Genomic DNA, 21,440 nt, shown 5'->3' with positions numbered 1-21,440 from the left:
GAATTTTTTGCATATGTCCTGTGCACGTTATCATGCAACATTGTACACTAGGTAGTTGAATCGGAATCTATCCAGTAGAACTGTAAAAAGTTTTCCGGTCCACATCCAAAAGTCGCTGAATGATAGTTGGATCTTTTTTCTTTTTGGGGGGGTCGGAGTCTCACTCGGTCGCCCGGACCGGAGGGCAGCGGCCGCTCCCGGCCCCCCGCCGCCGCCGCCGCCGCCGCCGCGACCTGCCGGGCTCCGGCGATCCTCCCGCCTCCGCCTTCCGCGCGGCCGGGAGGGCAGGCGCGCGCTCCCACGCGCGGCTGGTTCTCTTGACTTCCCGAGGAGCAGCGGGCTCGCCAAGTTGCCCGGGCGGGTCTCGAGCCCGCGGGCTCATGCAAGCCCCGGCCCCGCGGCCTCCCCAAGCGCGGGATGGCCGGCCGAGCCCCCGCCCGGCCGTCCCTGCCCGTCACCTTTACACTTCGGACCGAGGGGGACACGCGTGTTCTCTCTTCCAGGGATACTGTACAAGGGAAACGGCGAAAACCAGTTCATCTCGCAGCAGCCCCCCGTGGTCAGCAGCATCATGGGCAGCGGGCGGCGGCGCAGCATCTCCTGCCCGAGCTGCCACGGCCAGGCCGACGGGAATAAGCTGCTGGCCCCGGTGGCGCTCGCCTGCGGCACCGACGGCAGCCTGTACGTGGGGGATTTCAACTACGTGAGGCGGATCTTCCCCTCCGGGAACGTCACGAGCGTTCTGGAACTCAGGCACGTATTTCTTCCGGCCGGGCTTTCGGTCGGGCGCGGCGCGGCGCCCAGCGAGCGGGCAGTGGGGTGCGCCCGCCAAGGTGCTGCCGCATGCCTGCCTGGTGTTTAGGGCTCTCTGCGGAAAGCGGTTCGATTCTCGGTGAAAGTCGGGAGAAGGGACCGGACGTAGGCTCGGTGCCCTGAATGTGTCAGAGGGCGTCGAGTCACCTCGTGGGTAAAATGCCTCACGGATTTCTGTAAGTTTTCTGTGCTCTGGGAGGAGAGCACTACGATTCTTAATTGTCTCTTGCTTTCTGTAGACTAACCCCATGGCATAGCTGTTACTTTTTTATTTCACGATGGTTGGTTGAACTTAAGGCGTAAAATATTTTCCGGTGAAATCAGGACCTGATATGAGACGAACCAAGGCTCCAGCTTCTAGTTATTGTCGCTTGGAGTTGGTCACCCATTAGCCATAATGCCAGTAGTAAAAGTAACCTATTGCTGTCTTTGTTTTGTTCACTTACGTGTGTTTATAAAAATCATTCCGTTCTGTAAGCTATTTGGGAAGCCTTGGTCTACAGAATTAACTTCCAGTGTTATTTCTGCTTAAGTCGGCTATTTTCCATACAGATAATTATAATCTCACAATTCAACTCATTCTATTTGAGAAGACTTTTCTAACTGTGCTTTCTTTCTTTTACCTTTTTTATCTGCTTCCACCAAGAAATAAAGATTTTAGACATAGGTAAGCATCTTGCTTAAAGGTTATTGTATATTTTCAAATGCCCTTTTTACATTTCAGTGTGACTCTCTGAAACTGTTTTCTAGTAACATTTCATCATGAGAGAGGAAACTCAGTATCACAGAACATTGAAGGAATTAAAACTGATTAATTGACTTAGTAATATATGATATAATTGACTTAGTAATATATGATATATTACAAATTAATTCTGTGATATAATTTGAGAAATATTTTCCAGTTCGTTCATAAAATAAGTTTTGTTACAAAAAAGTATTATAATGAATATCTCTGCATAACAAAAAGGATTTCTAAACTTCAGTTCCTGACTCACATCATCTAAGCCACGTTGACCAATACAAAATTTGAAGCACAGTAGAGAGGCTTAAGGAGACCCATATAGTCTGACCACATCCAGGGCAGGTCATGTTTTATTGGACCCAGAGCTAATTCACTTTGGGAGACTCTGTTTAAGAAAAAGAACCTTAAAATATTTTTCTTTGGCAAATTTTTATTTTATTTTTTTGAGTTGAGGGTCTTACTCTGTTGCCCAGGCTAGAGTGCAGTGAAACTATCATGGCTCACCACAGCCTTCATCTTCTGGACTCTGATGATCCTTTCACCTCAGCATCCCGAGTAGCTGGAACTACACATGTGTACTACCACATGCGGCTAATTTTTTGACTTTTTTTTAGAGATGAAGTCTCGCTGTGTGGCCGAGGCGGGTGGCAAATTTTTAAATACACAAAATTATGTGAACATATACCCAGGGTCCCTCCCTGGGCTTGGCAGGACCCATGCAAGTGAGGGTCCCTAAAGCTTAGGCTTTATTAGCTTCCTGGTAAGTTCCCCTCAGCCTGTAGTTTATGTTTTCCTAAAATGGGAGCGTTATTAGATTTAAGAAGTGATGTTCTCATTGCCATTGTCATGGAAGAAAAGACTTTCTCCAAAGCTAAGGATGAACATAGCTGAAGCAAGCAGACAGGCTCAAAAGTTTTTCTTCCTCTGCTATGTTCTCATAGCTAGGGAAAAAAACAATAAAGGCTTGTATGGCCACACTTGATTGAAAAACTTAACTCAGAAAAACAAAAAAAGAGAAACCAATGTTGTCAAATAAAGCTAGCAAAAAGCAAGACAGGTTAGACATGCTAGATCTAGTTTGGTCATTAAAATATCTAACGACATGAGATCAGGTTGAAAAATTAGTGAGACTTTATGTGATGTGTTTTGAATGAATAAATCACCAGGACCCATTTAAACTGCTGTATAGAAATTGACGACTAGCAAATAAAACCCAAAGTTCTACTGAAAGATATATAGCCGTTGCATATCAGGGTGACCAGGCATAGTCCCATGACCTTTTCCTGAAATCCCCTATTGATCTTGCACTTTCGGCTAATAGTTAAGTCACATGCTAAGATTAACACTAAATCTCCCCAGAATACTGAGCATGTAAAACCCTGATATTAGAAACCACAGTAGAATATCAAAAATGTTCTGGCCTTGCTTTCTTGGTAGCTGTGGAGAAAGAGGAAGGACAAACAGATATGCAACCAACTGAATGTGAAAATGCCACAGGCGATACAGAAAAAGCCATCAAAGCAGCTCCCTTTTAACAAGCAGGCCTGTTACATGCCAGGCACGGGGCCAGGTATTTTATATATGTGATTGCAGACCCACACCATAGCCCTCAGGGTTACAGATGAGGTAATTGAGGCTCCAGGAGGTGACACATCTTCCCCAGGACATATAACTAAGAAGTCAGGGAGCAGAGATTTGAAGTGCTCTAAAAAACCACGTTCTTTCCACTGCACCACACAGACAGTTTTTTTGTTTGTTTGTTTGTTTGTTTGTTTTTTGAGTTGGAGTCTCACTCTGTCGCCCAGACTGGAGTGCAGCGGCCACTCCCGGCCACCGCAGCCTTGACCTGCTGGGCTCCGATGATCCTTCCGCCTCAACCTTCCAAGTAGCCGGAATTACAGGCATGCCGCCCCGCTGATTTTTTGATTTATTGTAGAGATGAGGTCTCGCTGCCCAGGCGGGTCTCGAACCCGCGGGCTCAGGCAATCCACTCACCTCAGCCTCCCAAAGGCGCGGGATTACAGGCTGAGCCACCGAGCCCGGCACAGCCAGTTTTTGTGTGTCTAGGTGGCTAAGTTTCTATACGGTCATTCTCTGACTCTGCAGAAAACCAGACTCATCTCACAGTCATTTTGCAAATTACTGAGAGCCATCATCTCTTTCTCTGAAAACAAAAACAACAAACCTATGAGGTTAGGGCTCCATTATTATTAACAACAGCTTGTAGTGTAAACTCATGGTGTACTAACTCATGGTGTTTGGCAGTGACACTCCTTGTAAACCCCCCTCTCATGATCCTTCGTAACTTCTCGTCTTTGTGCAGCATCCTACCAAATCCAGGCTTCTGCATTTCCTTGTGTGCCATGAATATAAAGTGCACTGTTGGGTTTTATATTGCTATTCCATTGTATTAAATCAATCAATGTTAGCTGGTCACTTACCATGTGCTGGGTACTTTGACAAATAGCAATAGAAGACAAAGTACTATAAGAAAGGGGTTGGCAGTAGTGGAATACTGCCGAGGGAAAGGGAGACAGGGAAAACAACATCAGTGAGGGCACCTGATCTCAAACCAGGCGAAGTGGGGACCAGAGGGAGGCCCAAACTTTACCTGTATGATGACCACTTGTCTACCTCATCCTGAATTTCACCCCACATCTTTAAACATTTTTTTTAAATTTGAATTTAAAAAATAAAGAAGAAGACAAAGTATCTGTTCTCAGAACTCACAATCTAGCAGGGGAAACAAGGTACATATGTGAAGAAGTAAATAACGTTATCAGTATCATTCTTTGATATTTACTAATACTCATGGCTTGAAATGTGAGAGTGGTTCTGTGGAACAGATTACTACTAGGAGATGGGAATGTGGTAAGGAAAAATTTTCTGGAAGATTGATATTTGAACTGGGTTTAATAATGAAGTCTGCTTGAACAGAACAGCGAGAAGAAAGAAAGTCAGTCCTAAGAAAATGAATATAGAGCAAGTAAATTTCCTGGGACGTGGGGAACAGGTTATGAGCAAGACCTGTTCTGAGAAGAATCAGATCCTCCTGAGTGGAGCAGGGGATCAGAGCTGGTGATCATGAGAGACAAGAGTAGACAGGCAGGGAGGGTCAGATTGCTTAGGGCCTTGAGTGCTCCAAGGAATCACTGTTCTGTTCTTTAGGATAAGTGAGACAGTGGGGAACCGTTTTAAGATCTTGAAAAAAATGATATAATCAAAGTGGTCTTTGGGAAGATTAATTTGGTATCAGTGTTCAGGATGACTTGAAGATCAATTAGAAAGTTATTGCATTAAACCGTGAGATGCCAGGAACCTAAAACAGGGTGGCCAGCAATGAAGAAAACCAACCAGGAAAGCAGAGAATGAGAATATGTGTATGGGTGATAAGAAAGAGGAAGATATAGAAAATGGGTAAGGTTGTTGAGCCCAAATCATCAGATGATGATGTCAGCTGATAAAAATAGAGATTCGGTTTGCTTAATCACTGACCAATCAAAATTGATCTAGCAAACCCAACATTTTAGCTCATTGGAACAAAAGATTAAAATTCTTTTTAGATGCTTCTTCCTATCTGCCTATCTGCCGCCACCTTTTTTTATGGGTTAAAAAGATTCCACCTGGCTTTCTCTTTGTCCTCCTTCCTTGGGTAGCATAAAAGTCATGAGATCACAGGAAGAAAAAGAAATGGAAATGTGTTCTAAATCTATAAAAAGAATGATATTGTCAGTTATTAATGATTAAGTAAAATCTAAAAATGTACATGTCTAATCCTCTGCTTCACATATAGTAAAGTCTCATTCATTGAACTAATGAGGGAAATAAAAATATTAAATAAAAATAATTTAAAGGCACGTGGTCTTATTTTAAGATTCAGAGAGTCTTTTGTTATACCAAATTAAGTACTGCTAGGATATTAGAATAAAAATACTTGGCTATACTTTAATGAATAGATAGTAAATGTTATTCAATGAACATACTAAATTTTTTACATAAATGGAAGCTTCTAAAATGCTTTGAAAATATGTTCCTTGAAATATGCTAAACATTTCCCCTTATGATGTTTATATTATTCGTTTGCTAACAAAACTCTTTAATAGGTAATAAATTTTACCTCATCGTTGTTTCAGTTTTTAAAATGTTTAAATTGAAAACTTAAATGAGTTAACTAAGACCAGCCAGGGGGCATTTAAACATGTAGAACTAAAAATCAACTTTGTGAATTTTATATTACCAATTAACGGATCAAAGAAAGTGTCAATCACATGTCTGTGAATTTAAATCAATTAAAGTTTATATGTAAAATTGTAAAAACTTGCTTCAGCTCTCTTTATTGACTTAATTTTTAAAAACAAGCAGGCCAGCCTGGGCAACATAACAAGACTTCGTCTTTGCAAAAAAATAAAAAATTAGCCAGGCATGGGGGTGCGTGCCTGTAGGCCAAGCTACTCGGGAGGTTGAGGAGGAAGGATTGCCTGAGCCCAGGAGGTTGAGGCTGTAGTGAGCCGTGAGCATGCCACTGCACTCCAGCCTGGGCAACAGAGTCAGACCCCAACTCAAAATAAAAAATTTTAAAAAAGCAGGCACAAAAATACCACACATCAAATTCCTACTTGCAATAATCTTTTAAGAGTCTTTTGGTTCCCACGAGATAGGCAGTTTTACTTTTATACACGAATATAATTGATTATGCTCTCTTCAAAGGCTTTGTGTTTTTAAGGAGATGATAATACAATTTCCAGCTAAAAAGATAAAAATGCTAATAATGTCTATTCTGAGACTTGTTCTTTGGTGACTATTTCTCTAGTCTAAGAGTTGAATTATGACAAAATAAATGAGCAAATCCAGCCTGCACTTACCACTGTGTCTAATTGAACGGGGCTACAGAGAACATGTCTTGAGAATTGTGACAATCCAGGCAATTCAGGAAGAGTTAAGAATCAAGGTGCATTATACTAAAGGTTCTTAACTTGATCTCGGTCTCTTTGGTTTTGCTATTAGTCAAAGTTGTAATATTTCACATCTTTCTGAAACAGTGAAATCTGAGACAGGAATGCCTCTGTGCTCCCAGTGCTGAGCAGAGCGTTCCCTAAACCAAGCACTTTTTCAATCCCTGCACTCCAGCTGCCAACTGCAGCCTGTTTTGGTCATGGTAGCCTCACGTTTCACACTAGATCTATTACTGACCTGCAAACTCACCACACATCTGTACCAAGCACACTGGCCTCTTTTGTGCTTTGGCTTTTCAGGAAGTCAGAAGCAAGCACTAGCTCGCCCAGTCAGAAAATTCTCCATGCTTCAACTGGGTGACCTTGAAGACCAGTCCTATCTCATACGTGATTCAGAGCTCCTCTCCCGCCTGTCAATTAAAAATTTCCAAACTCTTTTTTTTTTTAAATCCCTTTTTTCATTTAGGAGAGGCCGGCTCTAATTTACCATGCTAGGCTGCAGTACAGGGAATTTATCCAGTTCTCACTTCCTACCATTCTGTGGGGACTATTTCCAGAGGCTAATTATATTCTCTAAGGCCATATACTCCCCACGTGTGTTCTTCTGGACAACAGAGTTGTATACAAAATTAAAACTTTCATTTGGCAGACATTTTGAAACCCATTGACATAGGCTATGTTGATTGACGGAGAAATGCCAACGTCTTCAAGGAAGGAGGTGCTTCAAATAAGCAAATACAAGCACCATGTCAGACATTCTCTTAGTGCTACCATGCTAGACTAAAACTGATATCAATAAAGCCAAAACTTATGACCTGAATATCCATTGGTTTTTTTACCAAGAAAACACATGTTCCATATAGCTAAACAGTGTACCACTGCCTTTCAGACTGCCATCTCAAAAATATGTTTGTTTTCCTAAAGTGAGGGCCTCATGAAGTATGCATGATTCATTAACCTTATCATCCTTACTCATTAAGCAATTAAAGTGGCTATTTTCAAGTGAATCTGCATTATTTCGATACTTTAGGATGTTATAAGCTGCTGTTATGACAGTTGAAACAAATTTCAACCTATCCAAGTTTAGGCAATTTTTTGCTTAATATTTTCAGAAAGCAAGTTATATTTTAGTTAGTTAACAGTTGTTATTGCATTTGTACACTTTGTATAGTGATAAGGCAAAAGACATTGCAATGTTAAAGGAGATTAGGACAAAAGCAAAAATTAAGTAGAGCTAATTCTTACTGAGAATGCAGTATGTGCTAGGCTCTGTTCTGAGGAATGTGTGTGTGTGTGTGTGTGTGTGTGTGTGTGTATCCATGTAATCCTCTCAGCATCCTATAAAATACTTACTGTTTATCATCACCTTTATAGATAAGGAATCTGAGACAGATAAGTTAGGTAACTTGCCTAAGATCACACCTTTAGTAAGTGATGAAGCTAGAATTTAAACCCAGGTGATCTGATCCAGAGCACATACTCATAGATATACAACTAACAAGAAAAAAATATATGTCTGTGTATACTCAGAACCAACTACACAACTAGTAATAATTACTGTATGATCAGGGAGATAGGAAAGATGAGAGAAGTCTCTCCAGTGTCATGTCTTTCAAAACAGACCCAACTTGATGGAGTTGTAACTCTGTCACCAACTACATACACCTGGAAGACCAGCTCTGCCAATGCTACACTGTTTATAGAAAGGAAAAATTTTTTGCTCTGAATGTTATATTGACATGTAACTCTTCGCTTCCTATAAAGTAATAAACTACCACATTAAGGAGTATAATGTGTCTTGCTGCATTTAAATTTTTAGGCATCAACTTAGGAAAATGACATCATAACACTTAGCATGGCAAGTTGCTTATCTGGCATACCAAGTTGCTCTGAAACATTTTTATTCCATAATGACTTGCATCTCTTTGCATTCTTAGTATCACTTTTTGCCCTTTCACACATATTTACACACTCAAAACCCTTACTGTAATCTGTCTCTTGTCACTAAAAGATACTAAAGGCTGTAAAGGAGATCCCCAAAATAAAGGTATTCAGGCCTCTGTGTGTCCTTGTATTTCTCTGTACACCGACATCACAGTCTTGGAGTTCTTCAGAGCTCCAGACGGCCTCTACAGACTCCATGTGTGATCTGTTATTCCCTTCTACCAAAGTGGAAAACACAGGTGGAAACTCGAACCTGCTCATTTAAGAATATTCTTACAGGAGCAATAAAGTACAAATTCCCACACTTAAAAGGAAAATCACTAAGCAGTGAGAACTGTTTCATTCGAACCTAACCTCATTAGTAATGAGAAAACTACTGCATCACTTTGAGAATAAAAATGTTCACATAAAGTTAGGCTTATATTACATATTTTAGATATTCACATATAAAGTAAATAGAAGCAGTCATATAAGGGAGGAGAGAGAGACTGGCTGTCTGTGGAGAGAGGGAGAGAGAGAGAGAGAGGATGAGAATGAATTCATAAAACAAAGTTAAACATCAAAATATACCTGGAATTGGATAGATTCTCTTTTGGGACACCAAATCATTTCAACCATTTTTAGATTTTTTCTGTTCAGAAGGCAATATTTGCACATGTTACAAAATTAGATTAATTTTTAAGAGTGGGGTGTTGAATGTATGTAAGGAAATTAACTTTTTAATCCCAACGATATGTCATAATTTGTCCCTTCCTTGATAATATTGGTCTTACCATTTTTTTACTGGTAAGGGGACATAAAATGTTTTACATTTGCATTTGCTTTATATTTATAAAATTGAGGTGCAACATTTTGTGAACAAATGTCTTTATCTCATCAAATTCATGGGCTTCATAAGCTCAGCATACAAACTTTAAAATAAAACAAATAAAACTGATGGACCTAGGGCTCTGATTACTGCTCTAGGCCACCAACTGAGACCGTCTCCTACACTTGAACTACCTTCATTTGAGGACAAACGTTGTAACTTTTCTGTGATAGAGCAACCAAGAGGGACACGATACTACATTTTTGGGGGTAGGGGGTTCCACTGGAAAAGATAGTTCTTTTTGATGAGGTACAAGTGAAATCAGTAGTAAATTTCCCCTCTTTGGAGAATTTGATAAAGACTCCTTTCCCCAGGAGTAAACTTTATGTCTATCGCTCAAGGGTAATTTATTAATGGCGTTGCATTGAGCCAAAAAGATTTAGAGAATTTACTTACTTGTTTTAGACTTAGACACATATTGTCTTTTAAGGGTAATTATTTTTAAGATGATTGTTAATAAATTGTTGAATCCTCAGCATCAGACAAGGAAGGAAAACAGTAATATCAGAGACTTGCTACCTGTGATCACATACTGTTAAGTCATCATTAAATATACGGTACTATTAATTTTCCAATCTTTGATCATGAATTCTGGATGATCAACAGTTTTTCATGATCTGTTTAATTTCCTTCTGTGTATCGGGAGTAACTCTCTTTGATGTTTATGATGATCCTTTTCAGCAGCAACCCAGCACATAGATACTACCTTGCAACAGACCCAGTCACGGGAGACTTGTACATTTCTGACACGAACACTCGCAGAATTTATCGCCCGAAGTCACTTACGGGGGCAAAAGACTTGACTAAAAATGCGGACATAGTTGCTGGGACTGGAGAGCAATGCCTTCCGTTTGATGAAGCCAGATGTGGGGATGGAGGGAAGGCGGTAGAAGCAACACTCATGAGTCCCAAAGGTACCAGCAGTGACCAATTTGAGGATTTCTCTTTATTTTTCTTTTTTAAGTAGAAAATCCAGTTCGTGTCTGGTTGTGTTTAATGCTGAGTCTACCATTTTACCTTCAACTGTGTTCTGGAAAGCTGTTTCACATCTTGTGTTTTTAAAAGCCATTTAGCATGAAACTGCTAGACTCCTAAGTTGATTTTACAGTAAATTTTAGTTTCTTGGCATTTTTTATTATCATACCATTTTTTCTACTCTTCAAAGAATGAAGCAACTCCTCCATATCATTCAGGTCACATCCTGTTAAACTTCAAGGAGTGTCTAAATTCTTTCATTGTCCTGGAATTTCTTTGTCATGAATGAGTCCCAGGCTTTTTTAAAAACCATCACTAAGCAACCCTATGAGCCCTCACCCACTTTGGAGCTGTTAAACTTTTGTTTCTATGCCATGGGAAAAAATTCTTGCTGGGAGGAATTTTGGGAGGTAACAAGGGCTAAAATTCTATGTGATAAAGGCTTTTAAGCCAAGCAGGACTGACTCCTTGCTCGTGTATTATGCTGTTCAATACAATGGTTTTTGGTTTGGGGGCTTTATTTTTTCATTATAGCTTGTGACTATTATGTGAACAAGGACTAGAAAAAAGTATCTGTACTGAATTATTCATAATAGCAAACTTCATTGTAGCAAGGTCAACAAAACATTAACCTTGGCTTAGATCTATTTTTGTTAGAAGAACACCATCACTATAAGTTCTGTGGAACAGATTTTGAACCAGTTTCTCTAATTTATAGACCACTGCATTATATAAGCATTATAATTTTATATTTTAAACAAAAAGAGACTGCCTTTGTGATTCATACACTCACCAGCGATTCTTTAAAATGTAGATGATTTCTTTACTGAATTTTAAATTTATTTGTGCTATAAATGCCTGTGTGGGTTTTTTTCCAATGCATTTGCAATCTGCAGTCCTTCCTGCTACTTGTCAGCCATGTTATCACTGGAGTCAAACGTTGAGTTTAGTCATGGGCCTAATAGTTTAATCAAAACTGATCGTTTTTGAAAGATTAATAGTACTTTTCTTGAATAAAGGAATGGCGATTGATAAGAATGGATTAATCTACTTTGTCGATGGAACCATGATTAGAAAAGTTGACCAAAATGGAATCATATCAACCCTCCTGGGCTCTAACGACCTGACTTCAGCCAGACCTTTAACCTGTGATACGAGCATGCACATCAGCCAGGTAGTTACGATACTAAGCTTACTTGTTCGTTTTTCTGCCAGGTGACTCGATTTATTATGTGAGGGTAGACCATGATGGCATCGTATTAAACTGCATATATCGTGTGTTTTCCAGTGGTTACAATAGAACTGTTCCACTTAAATGTACCTCAGGAGCTAATAAAAAGTTATTTTCTTCTATAATTCTGCATTTGATGAATTTGGTGAGATACAGAACAATTATCACTAAGAAATGCTAAGCATTTGTAATAAAATACCAGTAAAGTAGCAGCATGCAGATATTCTACAAAGAACAAAACAGCTTAAATCTCTAATCTTTTGATTGCATGAGCTCCTTAAATAGTAGAGAGAACCCACTATGATTAGGCCCAAGGGACTTATATTTAGAATTAGAAATGGTACTGTTGGCCTGATTGAAAACACAATAGAACACTAATATATTCATAACCTAGAAAGCCTCAACATTTGGTGGTTATTACTGCTATAAGGAACATATGTGTTCCTATCTCACTGATATCTGTTGACTCACTACTTAGAGATTTATTTGCCACTTGCTTATAACCACCAAATTTTTCAGTGAGTTGCATGTTAAAATAAAATGTTATTTTCTATATTTGTCTCCATTCAAAGCTTTCAGGTTTATTTTACTGTGACTATTGAAAAAAAAAAAAACTGTTTTAAAACAGTTTATCAGATTAAGGTTAATTTCCCTGAAAGGTCTAATTTACTCTGGCAAATGAACTGTGGTGCAGTAACTGACGAACCAAACCATTTCTTTTTTTCATTAAGGTTCGTCTGGAATGGCCCACTGACCTAGCCATTAACCCTATGGATAACTCCATTTATGTCCTGGATAATAACGTAGTGTTACAGATCACTGAAAATCGTCAAGTCCGCATCGCTGCTGGACGGCCCATGCACTGCCAGGTTCCTGGAGTGGAATACCCCGTAGGGAAGCATGCCGTGCAGACGACACTGGAATCAGCGACTGCCATTGCTGTGTCCTACAGTGGGGTCCTGTACATTACTGAAACTGACGAGAAGAAAATTAACCGGATACGGCAGGTCACAACGGATGGGGAAATCTCCTTAGTGGCCGGGATACCTTCTGAATGTGACTGCAAAAATGATGCCAATTGCGACTGTTACCAGAGCGGTGACGGCTATGCCAAAGATGCCAAACTTAATGCCCCGTCCTCCCTGGCTGCTTCTCCAGATGGTACCCTGTATATCGCCGATCTGGGAAATATCCGGATCCGGGCTGTGTCAAAGAATAAGCCTTTACTTAACTCTATGAACTTTTATGAAGTTGCATCTCCAACTGATCAAGAACTCTACATCTTTGACATCAATGGGACTCACCAGTATACGGTCAGTTTAGTCACTGGTGATTACCTATACAATTTTAGCTACAGCAATGACAATGATATTACGGCCGTGACAGACAGCAACGGCAACACCCTTCGAATTAGACGGGACCCGAATCGGATGCCAGTTCGAGTGGTCTCTCCAGATAACCAAGTGATATGGTTGACGATAGGAACAAATGGATGTTTGAAAAGCATGACTGCTCAAGGACTGGAATTAGTTTTGTTTACTTATCACGGCAACAGTGGCCTTTTAGCCACTAAAAGCGATGAAACTGGCTGGACCACGTTTTTTGAGTAAGTAAATGAAAATTCTACTATGATTATAAAATACTGTGATATAATTTATAATCTATAATATACTCTTAAGGGCTGGAGGGATCCATGTTTTTGAGGCCCTGGAGCTTCTGTAATTTTTTGATCCTTCTTTCTGAAAAAGAAGACAAAATTACGAGATACAAAGTTAGACGCAGGGTGCCTTAGAAGAGACCCATGCAAGGGAGAGGAATTGAGGCTCAAGTTGCATTTAGCTTTGTGGTAAGTCTACCTCTTCTCTAAGGTTTAACATCTTGACTCAAACAGACCTAGTTCATCAGCAGCAAACCTTTTGAGAAACATACTACAGTTTTGGTTTTAGGCACAAATCCTTTGGGTTTGGATGTGTCCACCTGATAAAGCTGACTTTGTTAGGGGCCTTCATTGAAGAAAAACTCTAAAAACACGGTAAACTTTGCCGATTACATAGAAGGGCTTAACGTTTTATAATCAGTTAGTGGAAAAGTTAAATGGCATCTTCAAAGTCTCACAGCTAAATGCAAATCAGAACCTGCCTTTCTTCATTTGAAAGTGTACGAGAAGGTGTGAGGCTCATTTGGCCAGTTTTTCTAGAAGCTAGGTGGGGTAGTGGCCCTGCCACCATGCTGTCTGAGCAGTCACATTACAAATGCGATGAAAATGAGTGATTGAATATGTTATGGTATATGTACTCTGCAATGAATGTATGTGTAAAATCGTTCTCAATTGCTGGTTCACTCGATGAACATGGCACAAGCCACGAGGGGAAATTAGATGGGCAGAGATGACATGTTGACAAATGCAAAATAGTTCTGGAAATGAACATTGAGTTCCTTAGTGTGACTTTTACAATGATCTGCTGAAGAAAAAGTATTTTCTGTAGGCACATACCTCTAAGATTATAATAAGAGTCGGTAGAAAAAATGACTCAGTATACAAATATTTTCTGTACACCTTTTCTGGAATGGATCTTATACATAAAGCTTAGTGTTCCTGTAGCTTGAATTGCTTTTCCTTTTTGACAGATTCCCTTTTAATAAAATGAATGTTACCCAGCAGCATGATTTTGTCAGAGGAACAAACCTTTTCAATTGAATTACATTAAAATTCTGTTCTTAGCATTCCTTGTGCTCATTTTAGGATCGCAATAGGAAAGGAATAAATTGGAAGTTAATGGAAAGCACTTCCTTTGCACTGTTTTCAAAGTGATAGCAGGCTAGATTGCCAACGAGGCAAAAAAAGAGCACAGGCAGAGTGCTCCCATCAGATGAGACTGGGCAGGAGAGCTGCTCTGATTATAAGATCTTCAGGAGGTGATGGCAGCATTGATAGGGCTTCAGTTTAGTTGAAAGCAGGGGGGAAAATAGAGAAATAAGTTTCTAGTACAGTCTAGGACTCCAGCCCTGCTCTGTGGGCCATTTTTGAATGTGTCCTTATTTGTTTCCAGGAACTGACACTGCACAGAAGTTCATTGTACAGTTTGCTACTGACACATGAACTTCCTGCAGCAGATCCAATGGTTTACTTGTGGCCTACACGTGAATTTTATCCAAGTTTGGAAAATTAGGGAAACTCCTTTGGAATTGATATGGGATGGTACAAACAAATTTACATTTTTACGTTGTAAAAAAAATGTTACTGCACAAAGAAGACATATCTCTAGTAACACACACCCTTTGAGAATACCAGGCTTGGTCTGGACAGCAAGATAACTTAAAGAAGGGGTTAGGTTGGCAAGACAATTGTTTTTAAAAATGAAACGTTTTAATTAATTGAAGCATACCACATGCATATTTTCACTAATACTAACTCATTACATATCATATTTAAAGTATAGCTATTAAATCTGATAACTTGATAAACTACAGTAAAGGCAACTATTCCAAAAAGCATTATTAAAATATTTTACCAAATATAATCCTCCCAATTATATATTTTTTTAAGAAAATTGTGGTTTAATAAACAAGTATTTGCAAAATAACATTTCTTTAAAAAATAACAGAAATATTGTTTTTAAAAAGCATTGTTTTGTGACTTTTCTTCTAGATATCATCTAGATGCAGCAAAGACATGACTTAAAAACATCTGAGAAACCTTTATGCATTTTGCAAAACAGCATATTAAAATAGCACACTTAGCCCAAGGAATGAGGATCATCATGTCAGAATGACAAATGATCATTTTTTCTTCCCATACCTTCTTAGAATTTAGCTGTGAGAGAGTAAAGACCCACCTCTTCCAAGGGGCAGAAATTTTAAAACATATTCAAAAGCAAGTACACAAAAAGAAAAGGATTTGGGGGTTTCATTATCAGCTAGCCCCTCCCAAAGCACCCTCTGTATTCTGCTAGAGCAGCACACCTTGTCTGTGTAAGTCCTAGATCATTAAGGGACAAGCCCAACCCTTGTTGCTACTCATCAGAGCCTTGACAACAGAGTTTCTGCTTGTCATCTTCTGAACTGGGCATCGGTGGGACACGAATATCCTAATGGAGGCAACAGGAGCCTCTGAAGCCCTGGCTGACTGCCTTTGTTTTTGTAGTTGTTGGTGAGCTGGCAGACTCCCAGAACATTAGTACCTATCTGTGATATTTCCCTTCATTTTTTATAGTACTGCATGTCTTCGTGTCTAATATAGACCTTATAAGGGCACTTAGTAAGTTCATAGAGAAGGGATTTGACAGTTTTGACAAAGGCCAGTGTTACAAGAACCACAAGGAGACCATGGTGGGAAAAAAAATCACCATTCCTCACTGAAAAACACCTGTTTTTTATGACTTTCTTTTTTTTTTTTTTTTTGAGTTGGAGTCTCACTCTGTCGCCCAGACTGGAGTGCAGTGGCCGCTCCCGGTCACCGCAGCCTCGACCTACTGGGCTCCGGCGATCCTTCCGCCTCAGCCTTCCAAGTAGCCGGAATTACAGGCATGCGCTACCATGCCCAGCTGATTTTTTGATTTATTGTAGAGATGAGGTCTTGCCAAGTTGCCCAGGCAGGTCTCGAACCCGCAGGCTCAGGCAATCCATTCACCTCAGCCTCCCAAAGGCGCAGGATGACAGGCTGAGCCACCAAACCCGACTTTTTTATGACTTTCATGACTCCAGTCCCTTGAGCTCTGATACATGCTCTATAATCATCTTTCTGCACAAATACCTTACACAGAGAAATTAAACCTTTCAGACCAAATTCCCATTTGTATGTGGCCTGTTTTCTAGCTAGCCTAGTGTCTAAAAAGCCTTGAGATTAAAGCTTTCATAGATAGAAACAGATGGAGAAAGCTCTGGAATCAATAAATTTGCCGATGATAAAAATATACTTGTCATAGTTCCTTCCAAAGAAGTTTTTTATTGAAAAGAGAATTAGCTCAAATTACTTACCTTACATGTTTTTATTTCATTATTTTATTTCCTGGTACATACTTTAGTGTACCATTAGCATGTCACTCTATTGGCACAAATACAAAATGAAATGTGAAAGTATTTCATAAAATACAAACTTTCATTATCTCTGTGGCTCCCACAACTTCTGGAATGTTGCAGTGCATCTAGAACTCTCTCAATAGCTGTTTGTTAAATAAAGAGATGAATAGAAGATATATCAAAGACATAGACAGGTGAATATTCATTTTTAGAGAAGAGTCTGATGGAACCTACAGCTGGCTTTTGCCAAAATTCCGTTGAATACCATATAAATGCTCTCTTGCTTTCTGATTAGTTCAGACATCTGTACCAATAGTTAATGTTGAGAATATTAATGCTACCAATTTTTGTTGTTGATATTTTAATGTATTACAATATGATATTTTTGCTTGCTGTCTTTTGCTTTATAAAATAAGGACTTCCTCAGTTGATCTGTGATTCAAATAATTAAACCAAAAAAGTGACTTCACATTGACAGCACTTGTTTCTGAAATGTCAGTGTTAAGTAGTGAAGACAGAAGGCGTTTCCCATGCAAATGCAGTTAAAGTCTATTATTGTTGTACCTGGTATCAAATAAGATTCTAGGAGGAAACCTGATTCCCAGCTGGAGGTTCTTGTCAGTCACCAATAAAGTAGGCCAGGGCGATTCTTCAGGGTACACAGATGGTTTCTTAAGCATGAGAACCGTCAGCTCAGAAACTAGAGATAGCGGCTTCTCCCTGGCAGCAATGTCTCCCCGTGTGACTTGTCATTATTATACCTCCATTGTGATTCACTAGAGAAGGGGCCAATATTTTTCAGCCATGCTACTAGGTGGTACAGCCGAAGACCACAGTAGATATCTGCTGGTTTCTAACTCAGCTCTGAAGTCACTGAGGTCGACTAATATGTTTCATGAGCTGAATAATTATTTATTCCTGACTGAATAAGTCCTCTAGTCTGTGACCTCGTCTTCCATTGACTTGCTGGGCTGTAGAAAGGACCCCAACTAGCTAATGGGGTCCCCTTGTGTGAGGATAGTGTGATAAGCCTCGTTACACATCCCTTAGTATTACGAACTGTACCATGCTGCTCTTCACACCACTTAAAAACAACTGCCGTACATTATAATTCCTCAGCTGGTGGAATTCTAGGGAGACCAAAAAGGTCTCACCTGCTAAAAATGTATTATTTTTAAAAATGGAGACCCAAAAAGAGACTGCAGTCCTCATGCTTGAATGTCCACAAAAGGAAATACAGTGTATTGACTGGATAAATTATAGAATAAATTATTTACTAGTAAATGGCGTTTCACAGTTCTCTGCTTGCTTACCCACATAAAATACAAATCGTTGACGCACATCTGGAGGCTCTTTAAAGAAGACAACATGAGAAAGAGCCAGGGATACTGGCTGATACGCACGTGGCACACCAGCAGGTTAGTGGCAGGGTTTTGTTTTTAATCTTGGGACTTTGCATATTTGGAGCTCCGTATTTGTAGATCTGACAGTGATCTTTTGTGAGCTGTATTCAGGTTCATGGGGCAAGTAAATGAGTCTCAGCTTTTGCACATTTATGTAGGCATGTATGGGTCTCCAGCTTCTCATTTGGGTGCTTTATTGTACCTCACTCAAGCTTCACAATTTCAAAAACGAGCTTCAGAATTATTTCTTTTTATAATGAACTTAACTCTGCACTCATGGCAAACCCACAGCCCCTACTGACATCAGTTCTGATGCTCCAGGAGCATATCAGAGGACAGATCTCAGAGAAGGGGAGACGGCAGTGCCAATGGTCCCTGAGCTACACCTAAGACATCTCAAATTCAGAACGGTGGACAGAAAGCTCAAGTCATGGAGGAAAACCCAGTGATAATTATTCCAGATCGAGAAGATGTGTCCCTTCTTGTTGACACTGAATCACGCTTAAATGCTATGTCACGCTGTGTTCTCCTTACAGGAGCATCACTGTAATAGCTTCTGATGTCAGGAGAATTCTGGAGGGATCTTCATGGGACAAACTGAAAGGTTCTATGGGCATCCGACATCCAACCCTAAAAATACACTGAAACCATATGTCCTTGGTTTTTTCTGCCAAAAGCTGCATTAAGAACTAATCAGCCCATTTTATACATATAATCTAAAAATGGTGCTCAGCCTCTTCCTTTATTTTTCTTCTACTTTTTTCTTTCTTCATGGAAGGAAACACTTAAGAAGCTAATGATTTGTAAGATATTTTTAAACAGATCACTAAAAATCATGGGATTCTAAAGTGGATTTCTATTTTTGCTGTTTTATGTAACTGTGATAATTTTGCCTTAAATTTCTAACCAAAATGTATATTTCCCAGGACATTAGTAAAAAATGAATAGGCACCTGGATAAAGTGGCTGTTGTCCATTTCCATCATTAACCTGAACACTGTTAAGGCAATACTTTCATTAGCATTTTATTTATTCCAGCTCCTTTCTGCAGTCTTGTTTTTAAAAATAATTAGTTCTATCCAGGTTTCGAAGGAGAAAGGGGAATGGGGGGATTGTGTGTTTTTCAGATTATTCAAAAAAATCCCAGAAAAACAGATCAGTCAGATTTTCCCAGCATATCACCTGTGTCCTTGGAGTACATCAACAGTTGCACGGCTGTGTTCACTCTTGCAGGAAGTTCCATTTAGCACGTGAATGTTCTAGATGGGCTAACTGGCTACATAAAGGTTCGAGAGCAAAAGCAGCTTCCACAAGTGCCCAGTCTCCTCTTTTCAACTCATGGCGCAACTGTCTAGACTAGAGAAATGATCTGACGGCCTCCTATCTTTTAATGCTCCCTCCCCACAATGACTAGCAAATGACTAACCCCAAGACTGAGTTACATACACTAGCCATGTTAAGTGAATATTTTTAATAAAGCAAGAAATTTGCAAATGGATAACCGGTGTGAGAGAGCTCTTTATTTTTTATAATCGCAGAACTGAAGATTGACCATTGGATATTTTCTAGAGATTTTTCAGCATCTCTGTGCTCCTTCCTATGATATCAAAATAAAAGTAACCCCAACAACCCTCACTCCTCGCTACCCTAACACCCCAGCCTCCCAGGGTGTTCAACCCAGAGAACACCCTTTGCCTATATGCCAAGATCCTGGAATGGTTTCAGAATGCCTTGAGGCTACAAATGGAGAACCCAGTATGAAGGATCTGGGATGGCTGAGGGTACTACCCACGTGCTTCAAGTCACTCTAAGTCAGCAGTCCTCAACCTTTTTGGAGTCAGGGACCGGTTTCAGAAGACGGTTTTTCCACAAATAGGGTCGGGGGGCATGGAGGGGGCAGATTATCAGGCATTAGATTCTGATAAAGAACATACAACCTATATTCCTCGCACACGCAGTTCACAATAGGAGTCGCACTCCCCTGAGAATCTAATACTGCCACTGATCTGACAGAAGACAGAGTTCCACTCGCCCTCTGCTCACCCCCTGCTCTGCGGCCTGTTGCAAACGGGCAGCAAAACAATACCGGTCCTCAGCCTAGGGGCTGGGGACCCCTGCTCTAAATGCTGAGAGTCCCTAACTTCTCACTTAACATCCCACCCATCCAACACTTCAAGACAGATTTCCTAGATTTCAAGTTTACCCTAAAGTTTGGCGAATATATGGTTCTTCAAGTGAGTCCTCCCAAACTTCTGGAAAATATTTATGTAAAGAAGGACCACTTTGTAGCTCTTCCTGAAAACCAGTTTTTGTTCTCTTTAATTGTATTTTAAGAGTGTGGGTCTAATATAAATTAAGATGTTCACATTGCTGGGCCTTTTAATGAAAAACAGTATATAAAAAGTGAAGACTGAAAAACTTGGTTTATTTAAAGGAAGTAGTTATTCAACTAATGTAAGCATTTAAGGAATGTAAGTCAACCATCAGCTAGAAGAAAGACCTCGTTCTGTTTCAAACTCTATGAAAAAAAGAAAGAACCCAGTTCTAATAAAGGCAAGCAGAAGGTTTGCCTGAAATTAAAAGAAAGCACTCATTTACCGATGCTGTTTTTAAGCTGGATCAGCTAGAGTTATGGAAAAGAAAGAAAGAATACAGAAATATTATAACCTGGAGGAGCAAAATGGCTGAGTATCTGAATGGATCAGACTATTTCTCGAGAAGCCCAGAAACATTCAGGATGACTAAGCCTTAAAGCCTTAAAACCTAGAGGAAGGTCACAATGAGTGTATGCTGTGGTTATTGATGAGAGCTAGGAGAAAGGCTAGACCCAGCAGTGTGTATCCTCATATTCACGTCTGTGTGTGCATCTTCAGTTAAAGATTAGTTCATTTATACTTTGTCAACTTAATAGAGTTCTGACTTTTTAACTTCATTTTTGTCACTTAACTTTTAAAATGTATCTCATTCTCCTTAACACAAGGGTGTCCCCACAGGCATGGTTTGTCCCATATGGCACCGGTCCAGGCAACACCAGTCCTCTGGGTAGCACTTCTTTCAAAGGCAGTTATGCCCCCTAAACGAAAATGAAAGTCTCTTCAGTGCTCTTTTGCAAAGGCAAACTAATTGGGAAATTATTAATTTACGTCAAGCCTCTTAGGCTTTGATAAGGCGGGAATTTGGTCTGTGCTTTTTGATCATCAAGCATTTCCTGTTTATTCACTCATTTCCTGGCATTCAATGATACACTCATGCGCTCATTCATTCAGTAAGAATTTATCATGTGCCAGGTACTGGCCTTAGATTCAGGAGAATGCAGAGATGAAAGATGTGTTCCTTCCTTTCAAGAAACTTAGAGTCCACTGGGGCGATGGATAAGTTAAATAATGAAAACGTAAGTGCTAAGACAGAGATTTGCTTGACCTGCTGTGGAGGTACTGAGGAGGGTCATCTGGATCAGACTGGGGACTGGGGACAGGAATGAGGCAAGGAGA

The 21,440-nt window shown here is 39.9% G+C and overlaps 1 protein-coding gene across 1 annotated transcript in view; it reads left to right on the top strand.

Annotated features, from left to right (window-relative positions):
• The window catches only part of TENM3 (teneurin transmembrane protein 3), a 207,118-nt gene that overhangs the window by 153,996 nt on the left and 31,682 nt on the right, over positions 1-21,440 (top strand). Inside the window, exons 18-22 of the mRNA XM_021711937.1 lie at positions 504-753; positions 1,460-1,480; positions 10,004-10,236; positions 11,317-11,471; positions 12,260-13,134. Coding sequence (XP_021567612.1) covers positions 504-753; positions 1,460-1,480; positions 10,004-10,236; positions 11,317-11,471; positions 12,260-13,134 — 1,534 coding nt within the window. The remainder of the gene's footprint in view (positions 1-503; positions 754-1,459; positions 1,481-10,003; positions 10,237-11,316; positions 11,472-12,259; positions 13,135-21,440) is intronic.

This window comes from Carlito syrichta, unplaced genomic scaffold (genome assembly GCF_000164805.1).
Source record: "Carlito syrichta isolate Samal-C Ts95f unplaced genomic scaffold, Tarsius_syrichta-2.0.1 Scaffold302931, whole genome shotgun sequence".
Classification (NCBI taxonomy): Eukaryota; Metazoa; Chordata; class Mammalia; order Primates; family Tarsiidae; genus Carlito; species Carlito syrichta.
This window is presented reverse-complemented; position numbering and strand designations above follow the sequence as displayed.